Here is a 15,532-nt window from a genome sequence, read left to right on the forward strand (position 1 = left end):
GTACACCTTTTCAGTGAATCGATTCTTTTGAACAGTTCGTACCAAAGAACCGATGTTAAATGGATTCAATTTTCTATATAATTGTGTCATCAAGTGATCCTGACTTCCCAGTCAGAACTCAGAATATTACAGCATGGGCTAAAATTATCTAATAAATCCATATGTACCAGGTGCATTACTTTTGTTTGAGGTTTCAAGGTTGTTGTTGTTGTTGTTGTTGTTTTTTGCTGTTGTTTTTTTTTTTAAATCACGTTAACGGATCATTTACTTATGTGAACTGGTTCAATCGATTCATTCAAAGATTCAATTCAAAAGAAAGAAGAAAAGGACGAATCCAGTCGACCAATCAGAGACTCTGTTTATGTGAGCGGCGAGACGCGAAAAACCTCATTGAAGTGGACTGTGGGCGCAGTGTATGTGGGCTGGTCCCGCTTCGCAGAGGGGATGCGGCTGACCTTCACATAATACAAGGAGACGTGGTTTTATTTCTGTTATTGTGAATGAAGTAACACACGTCGACGGTGAGTACGCTTTGAGCTCTCTAAGTTTGACGGTTAAAATTCTACTTACTGTGGGACAAACGCTAGATTTCTTTACTAACACCAAACTCGTGAACGAAACGCCTACACAGCGTGACCCATTATCTAACGTTAGACACTTTTACATGATGTGAGTCTAAATATTTTATCCAACCGACTTAGACCTAATGAAGCAAGATCTTCGCATCAGTTTAAGTTCCCTGGCATTCACAGCTTTAAACGGGGCAAACCGGGGCTAGTTGTCACACGTTTTATGTAATTGAATATAACACTCAGCAGCATGATGTTATGTTATAACAATCTTTTTTGACGCACCACAGTCTTGTCTACAAACAAGTAAATGCAGTTCATTGAAGCACGTTGGGATATGTTCATGTTGACACTGTATTTAAAATCAAAATGCCATTATACACTATATACAAAGTAGACAAGTTAATGATTAATGAAAGTTAATTTTTTTCATATTTTGATCTATAAATAAATTATGAAAAAAAAAACAGAAGAAATGAACAGAATTACAAAAAAAGTCAAATAATTATAATGTAATAATGTAATTATTTCTCAAATTTAAACAAGTGGCATTTCTGACAAATACCCCTGTACTTCATTATAATTATTAAAGCAATATAAAAAAATGACTGGAATTTTAGTTTGGCTGATAATTCACTTTTTAAAAATTGTTATTATTTTTAGTTTTTACCTGGGTTTTTGTAACCACCTTTCATTAGCATATATATATATATATATATATACACAGTACAGACCAAAAGTTTGGACACACCTTCTCATTCAAAGAGTTTTCTTTATTATTATGACTATGAAAATAGTAGAGTCACGCTGAAGGCATCAAAACTATGAATTAACACATGTGGAATTATATATGGAATCATATACATAACAAAAAAGTGTGAAACAACTGAAAATATGTCATATTGTAGGTTCTTCAAAGTAGCCACCTTTTGCTTTGATTACGCTCTTGGCATTCTCTTGATGAGCTTCAAGAGGTAGTCACCTGAAATGGTCTTCCAACAGTCTTGAAGGAGTTCCCCGAGAGATGCTTAGCACTTGTTGCCACTTTTGCCTTCTGTCTGCGGTCCAGTTCACCCCTAAACCATCTCGATTGGGTTCAGGTCCGGTGACTGTGGAGGCCAGGTCATCTGGCGCAGCACCCCATCACTCTCCTTCTTGGTCAAATAGCTCTTGATGCCTTCAGTGTGACTCTACAATTTTCATAGTCATGAAAATAAAGAAAACTGTTTGAATGAGAAGCTGTGTCCAAATTTTGGACTGTCCTGTATATATATCCAGGTTGATTCATCAACCAAAGTTATCCGGATTACACAAATGCAAAATCAAAGTTAATTAAAGTTGAAATGAAGTTTTTGGTGAAAAGAAACATAATAGCCTATTTTTTATAAATTTGTTCATTCATCCTTCCAGAGACTGACAATATCAGCTGCACTTCATTTTGACGGTGCAGGTCCAAATGATTATATTGTGATTAGAACCTCTGTTGGCCCTGACTTCCACTACATGTTTTCTTCTGCATGTCTTCCTCCATGTGTAATTTCTCATAGGGTTAAGGAGTGATCGAGAGCCCCTCCTCTCTTCTTACCTCAGCCGTCACTCATCTCCGCTCTCATGTAGAACTGGAGGACACTAGCAGATCACAGGCAGGATTGTTGTCTTTGATGTGGCCCTCAGCTCCTAAAGATATCATCGAGGCTCCCTCTCTAGCTTCCATTAGCCTGTCAGGGAAAGCTCACTTTTACCCAGGGATCAGATTCTGCTGTCAGCTGCCATGTATCTGTGCAATCGAGAGTCAGACTGTCATTAACAGTGTGTTGAGGAGCCCGCAAGATAGAGATGAACTGGTCACATCCTGTCATTCAAAGCTACGAATTTAAAATTTAAAAACATGCTCATCACAGAAGAGGTGTATTAAAGTTAGTGCTTGTATAAGTTGTTTATTATGTATTTTTAAATAAATTAATCGAACCAGCCAAAAAATATTTAGAAAACCAATTATAATTTAAAGAGACGATGTCTAAGTAATTGTAAGAATGCTGCATCAATTCAGTTGAGTCCTTGTCTCAGATTTTTTGGCAATACTTTGCTTAGGATGTTCTACATAAAATTGTTCTGATCAAAGCCACATGACTCGGCTGTTTTGGTCCTGATTCAGACCTTTGCAATTACTGTGGAATTTCAGGAGTGGCTGCATAACACGGCAATTACGTTTTTATCACTTGCATAGAGAGTAAGAGCCTTGTTTGCTTGCCCTATTTGATTCAGAAGGACTGTTGTGGACAGATGAAGGGGGACAGATGGCACGAAGGCTTGGTGATCTTAGAGGTCGCAGCTGCTGTTGACTGACTAACACTGCATTGTGCTCGATGCCAAACTACTTCTTTTCAAGTTTGCATAGCAAAGATACTGTAATTTCAACTCATGTTTACTATATAATCAGGAGAAGATTCATCTCTTATTTGTTTTGGATGCTCATGTCGTTCCACATTTTTGAGCGGGTCTGTTCCTTTATGGATGACGTACGGAGATCTTTTCGTTTAATAGGTGTTTGGATGTACTTTAAACACAGGGTTGTTTTACTCCCTGAAGTGCTGCTTACGATAGCTAAGAGCTCAGCTATTTTCCTGCAGTCTATCATTAGAATGAGTCATGAATATCAGCTCTTTACAGTTGACTTGAGAGGGAGCTTAGAGCTCACAAGTGGGTCTTCATCAAACCTTAAAGTACAAGCTCTTGACTGGTATCATGACTCTAGAGTTATGTCATGTTCTAGCTCAAGGAATGATGTAAAGATGTCATTTCAGTTCATAGAAAGGTTCTGACTTGTATTTTTTGTGCCCCACTTCTTAACGACTATCCTGACAGGCCCTGCCTCACTGTGGGCATGTTTAGACCAATACATTCAGGTTTAAAGAGGTTGTTTGAAGTAGTTACTGCTATATGATTACATCCTGAAGATACCAATTCTGTTTGTGCTCCAGAACAAAAAATCAATAAATGGAGAAGCAGAAAGTGTGAATGTGCTTTAGCTCAGGTGAGAGAATCCCTCTTGAATGACTGGGGATGGTCAAGCATGGAGAAAAGCCTGACCTGAGTATCGCAGTGACACCAAGTAGAAAGACAGAGTAGGGTCACCAGCTCTTGGCCTCAAGGTCATGATAGCAACAGAGGTCCCCGGGGTCATGGGTGAGAAACACATACTCTCTTATCTCCAAAAAGTCAGAGGAAGCATTAGTAGAGTATCTAGAATAAACTCTTTATATACTTTAGTTGAAGTATAGGTCCTCCCTTATGAGGTTTGTTCATTATTTACTACAGTATGTACTGTATTTGTAAATTGGTCAAAGTGTCTGCACCATCTCGGTCTCTCCGCTCTGCTGGTTCTCTTACTCTGTACCAGCCTCGTTGTAAACTCAAAACTATGGGTGGGAGGTCTTTCTCTTGTATTGCTCCCAGGTTGTGGAATTCTCTGCCTTTTCCTAATGCTCCGTCTTTCGATTGTTTTAAGAAATTACTCAAAACATATCTTTAGTGAAGCTTTTCAGTTATAATCTTACAGTTGTTCTTGCCATTGTTATTACTATGTTGTCATTGTGATGATGTTATCATGGAGTAGTGTTGTTTCTTTTAATTGTTTTTTTTATATATATATACTGTTGTAGCGCCTTGAGTGTAAGAGGCACATTACAAATAAAATGTATTGTAATGTACAATATATATATATATATATATATATATATATATATATATATATATATATATATATGTATATGTTTTATTTATTTATTTATTTTCTTAAACTAGGCACTACATGAAAAATATAGTTTTTTTAAGTTTGAGCACAAATTGTCATTTATAACAGGATCTGGTTAAGCCAACAGTCCCAGTCTGCAGTTCAGGGCAGGGCAGTCCACATTATTCTGCGGTATTTCCACCTTTTTCTCATTCTTCAGGTAAACTGCACATGACCTCTGCAGTATTATGGCACTTAGCACAGTCTGCATTCCTTCTCATTGCTCTCTTCAATAAGAGCACTGTAATCCTCATCAGAACCTGAGAATGCAGGGAGACTCTCACACAGAATTAATGTCCAGGCATCTCTATTCAGTTACCTTGGCCACAGTCCAGGTGAGACCGTTAAAGGGTCTATTTAATCTTAACTTGACGAGAGCACTTTGGAAAAGAATCTCTCATCATCTCCGGAGATTAGATCCGCACACCCACAAATCAGATGCGTGGAAAGCAGTGGCCAGCGTAATGGGCACTTAGGTCTGGGTTTCTGAACCCAGTGTGTTTTTGGATGAAGCACTCTGACCGGTTAATTAAGCATGAATAGAAACGTTCTAGAAGAGTAATAAGCAGCTTTTGACAAAATTAAATTATTCAGACACATGAATTACTCATTTACACCCAATTATCAGCACTTATGTTAAATTTTACTTCTCAGGTTAACTAAATTCCAATGTTTGCAGATGGAGTTGTGTAGTCTTATGATTAGGAAATGCAAAAAGAAGTGCATTAATTCAGATCTTAGTGATTACAAAAGCAGCACATTTTAGAGAAGGGAAGTGTTACGCCCTTTGGGGCGTATCTGTTTCTCTGCAAATCTCCTGATTACTCTTCCTACCTACCATTCATTGCCAACAACTGCCAGCTATCTATTCATCAACCAACCAACCAAACACTTAAACTGTACTGTTTTTTTTATTTTTATTTTTAAAAAAAAGAACAAGACTAAGAACATATTTGTTAGACCCTTTTACTGGCAAGTTTTGTTTACAATCTGTTTTGTGAGTCCTTTGTGAATTTCAGACCTACTATTGTGTGCAGGCTTGGCCCACTGCCTTCCTTGCTGTGTGTATGAGTTCTTGTGCTGGATGTGAATAAGGGACCCATCACATTGTGCAGCACAAAGACTCATTTACTTTGTTTACTTGCCTAGTTAGGATGTCAGTGGATGTTGTCTTCTGTGTAGTCAGGTTGAGTTGAGACTATTTTAGTCAGCTTCCCTTTTCTTTTGTTAGTGTCTTTGGCAACACCTTTTCTCCTTTTTGCTCCTTTTTGTTTATTAATTATTGAGTCAGTGAATAGACCATATATATGAAGCTCATTTTTTAAATTGGTTTTTGGGATAAAAGTCTCTGGTTGAAAACTCTGGCCTTAGACCTATCAAAATGCAACATGCAGAAATGTTTTTAATTTAATAGATGATTATTAAAAGAGATGTATGAAAATTCTATTATCATTCATCATCATGTTGTTCCAAATCCTTAAGACTTACTTTCTTTTTTTCGAATAAAAAGAAATCTTCATTTGTATATATTTTCTCATAGTTTTTTCCCCCATCCATATAAAGTCCATCAAATATAGTAAACAGAAGCTCAGACAAGCTTGCCTGGCACACAGAAACCAATGAAGTTTGTTCTCAGCCAAGTATGTTTATGCAAGTATTGTACATCATGCAAGTACTGTATATGTGCACTCATATATTTCCATAATATTCTGCTGTAAAAACTAATAGGACTGCAAGAATTTATATAAAATGATAAATTGATGCTTCACCAAATTCTAACTGACCCTCTGATGTCACAAATGATGTCACAAAAGCTATTCTTTTTAAAATTTTATCATAAATCATTTAGTTTGTGTGTGTGAAAAATGTTATGGTAACACTTTAGTATAGAGACCAATTCTCACTCTTAACTAGTTGCTTATTAGCATGCATATTGGCTGTTTATTAGTACTTCTAAATCACATATTCTGCATGACCATATCCTACATCCTTGTCTAATACCTAAACTTAAAAACTACCTTACTTACTCTAAATAAGGAGTAATTTTGAGTTTACTGAGGGGAAAAAGTCGCAATTAATAGTTTGTTAATAGTGAGAACTGGACTTTAAAATAAAGTGTGATATTATAAACTTTAAGAACTTTCTTGGATCCAGTGTGAGCCAAATCATTTGAACATCTGTAGTCATGCTGGATTTCGCCAGATCTCATTCAGTTAGATATCTGTTCAGAGCCATATGCTTCACCTGCAGTTAGTGATACCTGAGCCCATGTTTCTCCCAGGGCCCCATCCAGCCCTCGCTGTGGCCTCAGAGGCAAATGGACAAACTCATCTCCATTTCCCAACCCAGTGAGGCAGACAAAGGAAGCCCTTGTTGCGGGGCTCTGATCTCTCTGAACCTGCGGGCCAGAGAACAGGAAGGCTTCTGAGAGTCTGCAGGAGAACGGGGCGAGCGAAAGAGCGTGTGCGCTGTAATCAGTTGGCCAATTAATCAGACCCTGGTCTCTCACCCCCTTGTAATGAGAGAGACTGACACTCGAGTGTTCCTTTCTCAACATACGAACCTTGGGAAGGGATACTTCTTCTTTGTATGCACAGATAAGCTATACACATTTGTTATGTACTGGTTACCATTTAAAATGTACCAATTCTACCAAGATTAAAATAATATTTGTGATAATTATGAAAGGCAGTTGGTCTAAGTAGTCTAAAGGCTTTGGGACAGAAGACCAATTTGCTTCTCAGTTCATGATGTACTTTTGACAGTATTCCTTTAGATAGACCCGTATTTTAACTTGGATGGACTAATGAAGGGTTGAGACACCAAGTGCACATTCTCAGAATTTCTTTAAAGCTTTCTAAGCTGCTTTTAGGTGTCATGTACCAAAAAGTAATCATAAGAGCCCACAAAGAAATTTAACGCTAAATATAAGAAGCGTGTAATTTTACCAGGGTGGCCGTTGATGCCCTTAAAATTGCTGTGGAAAGAGACGTTCAGCTTCCCTTTCTGAAACCTTTTTCATGGTTTAGTGCAGGTGCCAAACGGTGTGGCTCACTCCTCTGATCTTTACAATCTTATCGACTCCAAACTTTTAAGAAGTAGTTTTTGTCAGATATGTATAAGCTCTGATTTAGTTTATTTTTAACACGTTGCCTTGAAAATATATCCTTTCATTATATTAGAATTTGCCTTTGTTAGCCAAGATGCTAAGTATTACATTTACGTTTTCTATAATCATTGGAAGTTTGTAGATTTGTTAAGTTATTAATTATTGTTTAAGTAAACTGAACTGCAGGTCACAGCTAGTTCAACTTCACGTTTTTTCAGGACAGCAACAGTGGGAATGTTTGATGGCTTTTTGTAGTCAGGATATTAAGGTACGTGCCTAAGCAGAAATTGACTTAAACTTAAAAATTAAGACTAAAATCTTCACTAAATTTGTAACAACTAGTGCTGGTCTTCTCACAATTGAGAATTATCTACTACAAGCTTCTTTTTCTATCCTAACTTACCATGACCCTCATCTTCACACACACATAAATACACACCTCAGGGATTTTCCACACAAATCTCTCTTAGGCACGACTAGACCTGATCGGATAACAGAAAGGCATTATCCTGAATTTATGACTGTACGTCACCTCCGTTATCCACATGACTTAGCCTGAAGGAAATAATGGAAATCTTTACATGGCAGTTTTATATAACAATAAACAATTGCCATTCTGATGTTTATCTGTTGATGGAAAAGATTGTGCAAGTTAGTAATAAATTTACAGAATGAACAGATTTAAACTATTAGCCTACATCCTTCCCTAACAAATAAAGACCGGAATAAATAAATTACCACGATCTGCTCATTTTCTTTCTTTTATTCTCAGTACTAATCGATACTTAGTACTATTTAATTAATTTTTTTTTTTTCATTTAATTTGAGTTCAAATGCATTTGTGAGTTAATTTATTATTTAAAGTGACTTTAGAATATAAAAAATTAAAATATGACTTAAATGTAAAGCACAAATAGTTTTTTTATTAAAAGATGTCTGCTAGTCCACCCGAGTACTAATAGCCCCCCGTATTGTCCTCAGGCCTCTGTGTTTTACAGCCTACATGTCTGTGTGCTGACTTGGTCAGTATTGATAAAGGAGTGGAAAGGCACCAATCACAAATGAGCAATAAAAGGAGTCACACAAAGCCCCCTTGAGTTTATATCCTTGACCTGGTGTGTTTATGACGGTCTGTCTTCCTGTGAAGGTGGGCTCACGTACCTAACCAGTGACTGACCAATGAAAGACAAAGAAGATTGTGTAGGAAAAATCCTGAACTCTTTCAGTCCAGAGAGGAAATGAAGATGTTTGTCAAGTAAGCAGTCTGGATAGATAGATAGATTTAACTGTGTGGTTACTCTAATTGTTTTCCCTTTTTTATCAGCTGTTTCTTAAGGAGGAAAGTCGTTTAAGAGAGAAAGTGGAAGCGATTTATCCATTTGAGGATCTCAACAGGAAGTCTCAGGTAACTGGAACATTTGAATGTTTGAGTTGTTCTTTCAGTGTTGCCATGCCATGATGATTCATGAGCTTGGTAGATATATACACACTTGAGTGTGTGGCGTACTTGAAATTCTGCCAGTGTTACTGTGTACTGAGCAACATGGAGGTCTTAGAAATATTGCTTTGATGTCACTTTCTGCCCATATTCCAAAAGAAATCTGATACCTCAAAGTGTCTTGGAACCGGGGCGTTTGGGTCTTTAAAGCTTATTTTTCTAACACATGCTAAGCTTTCAGTTATGACATATTTCAAGAGACATGACATGTGGGTTTAAGTGTTTTTCACTTGAATGTTCAGGATCTGGGTCGGACTTATGCAGGTGCCTCCAAGTGAACTGTGGGAATGTTTTGTTTTTTTTTATCTTTATTTTCAGACAAATTGTTTTTAAATTGCTAGACTTAAATTGCTAGACTAGGATCACATGCCAATCATAGGACAAAAAGCTAGATTGGTCCAGTACATCTGAAGATTGGCCTTAAAGATTAGATTTCATGTGACATCACATTTCTTCCCCAGTTTCTTCACATTCCTCTTTTTTTTCAACTGTAACCTCAAAGAAGCAGAAATAGAGCACTGTATAATGTAATGAAATGGATCCACCGGCCCTCAGGCCATCAGAAAAGCCCTCCGGCCCTTGAGACACCTATAGAAGAGCACGTCATGTGTCCTGTTTTATCTGTCAAAAGACAGAAATCTGCTGGTTTCAAAGCAAAGTAGTAAATCTGTCAGCAGTGTGTTCCAGTATAAGAGATGACAGAGAAATATAGTATTCCTGGACATATACTGTACATCTTGTTTTGGCATTAATGTTTGCAAATCTCCTTTGAGTATGAACCCAGTCTGACTTTTACCATCCCTTAAGAACACAAGATAAGACATAAATAAAGCATGTGGCTGTAAGTGACTCTTAATAGCTATGGAGTCTATTTCTGAAAGACCAGGAAGAAAAGTCATATTAATTACATTTCTCTGGCTCATTGAAAATAGTGGATTAACTCATTCTAAGACTAACTGAAGAAAGATTTCCAATCCTGTTGAGCCTCTGTTTTGAAATCGTCACTGTGGAAGATGCTTTCCCTGGGGGCAGGACAAGACAGTGGCTGATTAGCATTCTCCACTAAAATGTGTTTAAAGAACTGTTTCTTATTTTTATAGAAATAGTGCCATGACATAAACCATAAAGCGTTAAACCTTCACTTAAAGACATAAATGGGGAAAAACAAACTGTCTATGGCCAAAAGGCAGTCGTGAAATATTCAGGAATGTATTTGAGAATATCACCAGTGTTTTATTTGGTTATTCAAAGGATAATCCACCATTAATTTTTAGGGATTTTTAAAAGCCCTGGTTAGTCTGGGAACATTCCTGTAATTCTAACCCTGTCAGCACATCAGGCTTTTATAAAGCTCAAAGGATGCACTAAAACTCACGGTGGTGTGATGTTTACACAAGACTGGAAGATTTCACAGCTGTATATTTACTGTGACAGCCGTGAGGGACAGCTAGAGCTGAAGCTATCATATGAGCAGTGCTGTATCATATTTCATTGATATTCCACGTGTAGTTTTTTATGGGGACTGGCAGAAGGCTATACTGTAATATATTTTAGTACATGATATTCATATTGTATCAGAAAGTCAGTGGTAACACACAGTATGAAGCCTGTATTTCCTGTTATTGAGGTGTTGATGTGATTTGTACACTCAGCAGTCTTTTCCTCACTTCACTCACTGATGATCTCACCTCTCAATGGCAGCTCTCCATAGATGAATAACACGTACTGTACTGCTAACTGTTGCTGCTGCTCGCAGTTATACTGTAGGTCAAATTATTTTATAAGATGTATTTTAATTTGTGATTTATTCAAAGTATATCACAGTTGGTAAATTCCCCTTGAGGAACTAAAGCCTAAATAACCTGCATGCCACAATGGTAAAAAATAAAATAAAATAAGGCGATCCCTGCTCATTTCCATGTGTTAGCAGTCCTGGCTCAAATTCAACTGTTTATTTTCCCCATGCAAGTGCATGACAGAAGGTTTAATCATGGTGATGCTTGGTTCTGAAATAAAAAGCTTTATTTATGATACGATAAAAAACCACCTCTCTAAGTAGGTGTTGTATAATGCACTACCATTAAAGTGTGAGTCTTTTTTTTTTTTTTTAAAAGGAAATTAGTAATTACTTTTTTAAATGAAAAATAAATAAATGAATAGAAAAGTTATTTTAAATTGTAAGATGTTAGATCCTCATGAATAGTTTTTACAATACAGTGAATGAATTGAATCTCCCTGCTAGAGATTTCTAAGTAATAAAGCAATCGACTTTGCAAACCCCCAAAGATTATCAAGTACCTCTTATCATTAGTGGGTTTTAGTGTTGATCTCTACAGATTTAGCAAAAGTCAATGCATGAATCACTCATGTAGTGTAATGAGGAAAGTACAGTTCATGTGTTCTGGGTGTTCCAGAGGTTAAGGAGATGGGGTGTGAGCTAAGTGTGTTTGTGTGAATGCTAATTACATGGACTAGACTGGCTTGACACCACACTGTCACTGACTTCACACAAAGGCTAGAGGCTCCACCCCCACAATGCACCTGCCGTCCAATCAGAAGCCTGGGTTTTCAGGGTTGGGGTCAGTGGTTTCTTTTCTGTTGTTGTGAGAGAGAGCTGAAATGGAAAATGTCTTCTAAGCTTTCTCTTTCCTTTTCCTTTTCCTTTTCCTTTTCCTTTGAAAGTCTCAGTCAAGACAGGAGCCTCTGCACATTTATCAGGGAATTTGTCTACTTGGCCTGTTAAACCTATAAGCTTTCCATACAGACAAAAGGTAAGTCTTTGTTGTGTATATATATATATATATATATATATATATATATATTATTATTATTTTTTTTTTTTTAATTTATGCATGTTTTGTGTAAATATCATTTAGTGTGATATTTGTATGGGATGAGTAGGTATGTGTTTTTTAAAGGCATAAGTTTCTGTAAATTCTAAATATTAATTATCAGATTCTAACAGATGTTTTATATATTATATATATATATATATATATATATATATATATATATATAAAGTTACTATGTTAAAAGTCTTGGTTATTCAGGTAGCTTCACAGATCACTGAAGCAATCAACAGGCCTCTGAAGTTCTCACAACAGTCAGACAGAACTGGTCTCTAGAACTCATTTACATTTTCATTTCACTTAAAGATATTTACTGTCAAAAAATGCATTTAAATATCCAACTAGACTACGGTTTTGATCTAAAATCCAACCATGTTTCAGAATGCAGCCTTTGTGTATGTAAGAATGAGCGCATGTTTGTGTGGTTTTGAAATCAGCATAAAAATGCCAAAATAAAGATGCATGCAAATGGCCATTTTATGCTCTTCACTCTTAATGAACTGCTTTTAAGACCCTACATGTGCTCTGGCTGGTTTGTGACCTAAGAACACTTATGTTTGGAGCTGAAAAGCTTCAGACTGCAGGCCCCTGTGTGTGTTTTAACCTCTAGGTCAGTGGAGCTGATTGCTGTTGTGCTGTCAGTCATTATATATGTGTGATCTCTCTTTACTCTGCTAGAGACCTTAGGAGAAGATTGTCACTGCCACAAGATTAATGACACTCGTCTGTTTGCTTTTAAACCATATGCTGTCTGCAGATGAAGGAGAGCCTGTGCAATTCTGTGTACTAAACTGATGCTGAGTGCTTGATTTAAGTCATTTGAAAAGTAAAATATATGTATTTAAAGAACTTGCTCACAGCATGTTTCGCTGATGCACTCTCATGTTTTTTCAAACAGGAAATAAGTTACGCAGTAGGCAAACGTCCATCACACACAGTGAGATTGTCAATGCTGTGTAACTAAACTCTGATGGAGACAAGCACTAGAGCATGTTAATGTCCTCAGAGAATGTGTTCAGCCTTAATCATTAACCTCTGAGGTCACCGTGCCTTACTGCTTCTTAAAATGCCAGGGGCAGGTGCAAGACATTTCAAAAATGGGGGCGGAAGACGTGGATGGGGACTTTAGTCCCTCGTCTTCAGTTATTAGGCTGGATTTTGGTTTCCTGCTTAAAAATGTAGGTACTTGCAATTGAAGTACTGTACCTGAGGGCTTTATGTAAATGGTCATGAATCCAGCTCATTCAGTTAATTGAATAATGCATGAAATTAATACTGTTTGGATGATTAGAATTCATATGTTGTGCTTCTTCAGAGTATGAGCCTTTTGCTGTAATTAAAAGAAGTAATGTGTGAATCCATCCATCCATCATCTCTATTTCTGTTCTGTTATTTAGGCATTTGTGATTAGTGGTTATTCTGTCATAGGTATAGTTCAATTCTGTCATTAATTACTCACCCTCATGTCATTGCAAACCCATAAAACCTTTGTTCATTTTCTGAACACAAATTAAAATATTTGTATGTAATCCGAGAGCTCTTTGGCACTTCATAATGCAACCCTAATCTTTTGAACGTGCATCAAAGACTGAAACAGAAAGAGACTTAAACTTTATCTTCGACTGTTTATTTTAGGAGTCACTATCAGTGTTTTAAACATGGCAGCAGATCTGGCCTTAGTCACTGTTCTCGTCCAGCTTCTTGTTGATTTGGTGACAGGTGACAGCATTGACTTCTACAATATCATGCCTGCCGTAGAAGGTGAGTTTGTTTATTCCAGGTCATTTAGTTGTTTTCTTCATTCATTTTAATTTTGTAAACTTCCAGTGACTTTATAGCGATACTATAACACAGTGTTCATGTCTGTGCAGCCACCCCGTACCCCAAGAGTTTCAAGTGCTTCACATGTGAACAGGCCTTAGACAACTACAGCTGTAACCGCTGGGCAGAAGATGTGTGGTGTCCTCAGAGTGAGTTTACTAAACAAACCCACCACTCTCAGATCTGCACAGTTGTCTCTAGATCTCTAGCAAAACCTGTTTCTTCATTTACAGATACTCAATTTTGTATGACAATACACCACTTCAGCCATCATGGAAAGACAAAATTAGTTACCAAAAGATGTGCTGTGCGTGAAGAATGCCAGTTAGCTGGCTGTAGACATCACAAAAACACACACCATGTGAGTATTCACATGCACATTATTCCACTCATACCCATGTATAATATCTAACATCAAAACTATTCACTTGCAAAATGTGTTTCTGTCTTGCAGGAGTGCATTTCTTGCTGTGAAGGGATGGTTTGTAACGTAGAGCTGCCGACCAATCACAGTAATGCAGTGTTTACCCAGAGACAAACCCAAAGCTCGGCAGCACCCACTTTCAGGATCTGGGATTGTGTGACCCTGCTGGTCCCAGTTCTCCTGGGACTGCTACCATTGTGATCCTCAGTCATAAGAACCTGTTCGGTGATGAACAGCACTGCAAATCATTGAGACTGAGGAGACGTCATCCACACTGGAATATTAATACAGTCAGATGGATGTTTTCATTAAGGTCACACACTGTAATATCATGCAGGAGAAAGCTAGCGTTCCCATTCATCTCAGGGGCAGGATGTCGCACTCGCAGGATTCTCTGTGAGAATGTGATTGGCATCTTTGCTGATGGGCTCGCAGATGTTCTCATGACTGATCAGTGACTAATCACTCTGGAGCCGCAAGAAAAATTACATCATGGCTTGGCTGATTGGGTAATGAACCACAAGAAGAAGAGCATTTACTAGTGACTGTCTGGAGCTGTAATATAAGTCAATTTCACACTTGGAGGCTCCCTTCAAAAACAGTTGTGGACAATGAATAATCTACAATAATATAATGACATGTTTGTGACTTATACATTGCTTAAAATTATTTTATTCTCTTAGAAAACACAATGACTTGGAGTGGAGACAGATGCATTTTGCAACCAAATGGTGTAGTGGCAACTCAACTATGCAAATCAGCAAAACCATATCTTCATTTTTCAGCGAGGAGACAGCCAGTGGTTGAGGAACTGTGTGCACGGGAAGTTGCTGTGTCAGGAAGATCTGTCAATGGAGTACTTTTGCTTCTAATCACTGCTTACTAATGACGTGCTAAATAGGACAGAGAACCAGACGGGTTGCAAAACAGCATTTAGCAACTAAAGCAGTGGAATTAACTTATACTGCCTCACTGGATTTGTATTGAGCAAATTGAGGCTCACACACTGAGCATTAGAAGTGTCTATGTGGGATGTTCCTGTGGCTCTGGTCCCAGATTCTGTCTCACAGGCCGAGCACAGCAATGAGAGGACGCGGGATGTGTTGTTCTAGTTTTCTAAATGGTGTGAATGTCTCTAAAAGAGATCTGGATTGCTGCATAAATATCAGTGCTTTAAGAAGGTGGACCTGCATCATGTAAAAGCAGTGATTCATTAATTACAATTAGGTATATTTTGAATTATTCAGTCTTGATTATTGCAAATGCTGTCATGTTTAACTTTCCCGAAACTATTCCTAAGGTGTTCATTGACAAATACTCTGTTATTATGCTACTAATATTTCCCTTACGGCATTACATGAAAATTCACTTTCATCTATTTTCTAAATATATTTTATTTATTTTATTGTGAATGATGTTAAAAAAAAGTTTAACCTCATAACTTTTAACCAAAATGTCCTAAACCACAC

At 37.3% G+C, this 15,532-nt stretch overlaps 1 protein-coding gene across 2 annotated transcripts; it reads left to right on the plus strand.

The window, feature by feature from the left end:
• Nucleotides 1–386: 386 nt before the first annotated feature.
• On the plus strand, nt 387–15,021 carry lypd6b (LY6/PLAUR domain containing 6B). 2 transcript variants are annotated; one of them, XM_052564788.1, is made up of 9 exons: nt 395–521; nt 7,690–7,739; nt 8,619–8,726; nt 8,796–8,876; nt 11,652–11,740; nt 13,454–13,579; nt 13,690–13,788; nt 13,873–14,000; nt 14,094–15,021. In XM_052564788.1, the coding sequence occupies exons 6-9, from the start codon at nt 13,477–13,479 to the stop codon at nt 14,262–14,264; spliced, it is 501 nt and encodes a 166-aa protein (XP_052420748.1). In that variant the 5' UTR covers nt 395–521; nt 7,690–7,739; nt 8,619–8,726; nt 8,796–8,876; nt 11,652–11,740; nt 13,454–13,476; the 3' UTR covers nt 14,265–15,021. The 2 variants fall into 2 exon arrangements, with proteins under 2 accessions (XP_052420749.1, XP_052420748.1); XM_052564789.1 differs by lacking the exon at nt 7,690–7,739 and having other exon boundaries at nt 387–521.
• The last annotated feature ends 511 nt before the right edge of the window (nt 15,022–15,532 follow it).

The sequence above is a fragment of the Carassius gibelio genome, chromosome B9 (assembly GCF_023724105.1).
Source record: "Carassius gibelio isolate Cgi1373 ecotype wild population from Czech Republic chromosome B9, carGib1.2-hapl.c, whole genome shotgun sequence".
NCBI lineage: Eukaryota > Metazoa > Chordata > Actinopteri > Cypriniformes > Cyprinidae > Carassius > Carassius gibelio.

Coding starts and splice junctions, on each gene's coding strand:
- lypd6b (XM_052564789.1), top strand. CDS start 13,477: ATGGCAGCAGATCTGGCCTTAGTCACTGTTCTCGTCCAGCTTCTTGTT. Junction 13,580..13,689: donor TATCATGCCTGCCGTAGAAG/GTGAGTTTGTTT, acceptor ATGTCTGTGCAG/CCACCCCGTACCCCAAGAGT. Junction 14,001..14,093: donor ATCACAAAAACACACACCAT/GTGAGTATTCAC, acceptor TCTGTCTTGCAG/GAGTGCATTTCTTGCTGTGA.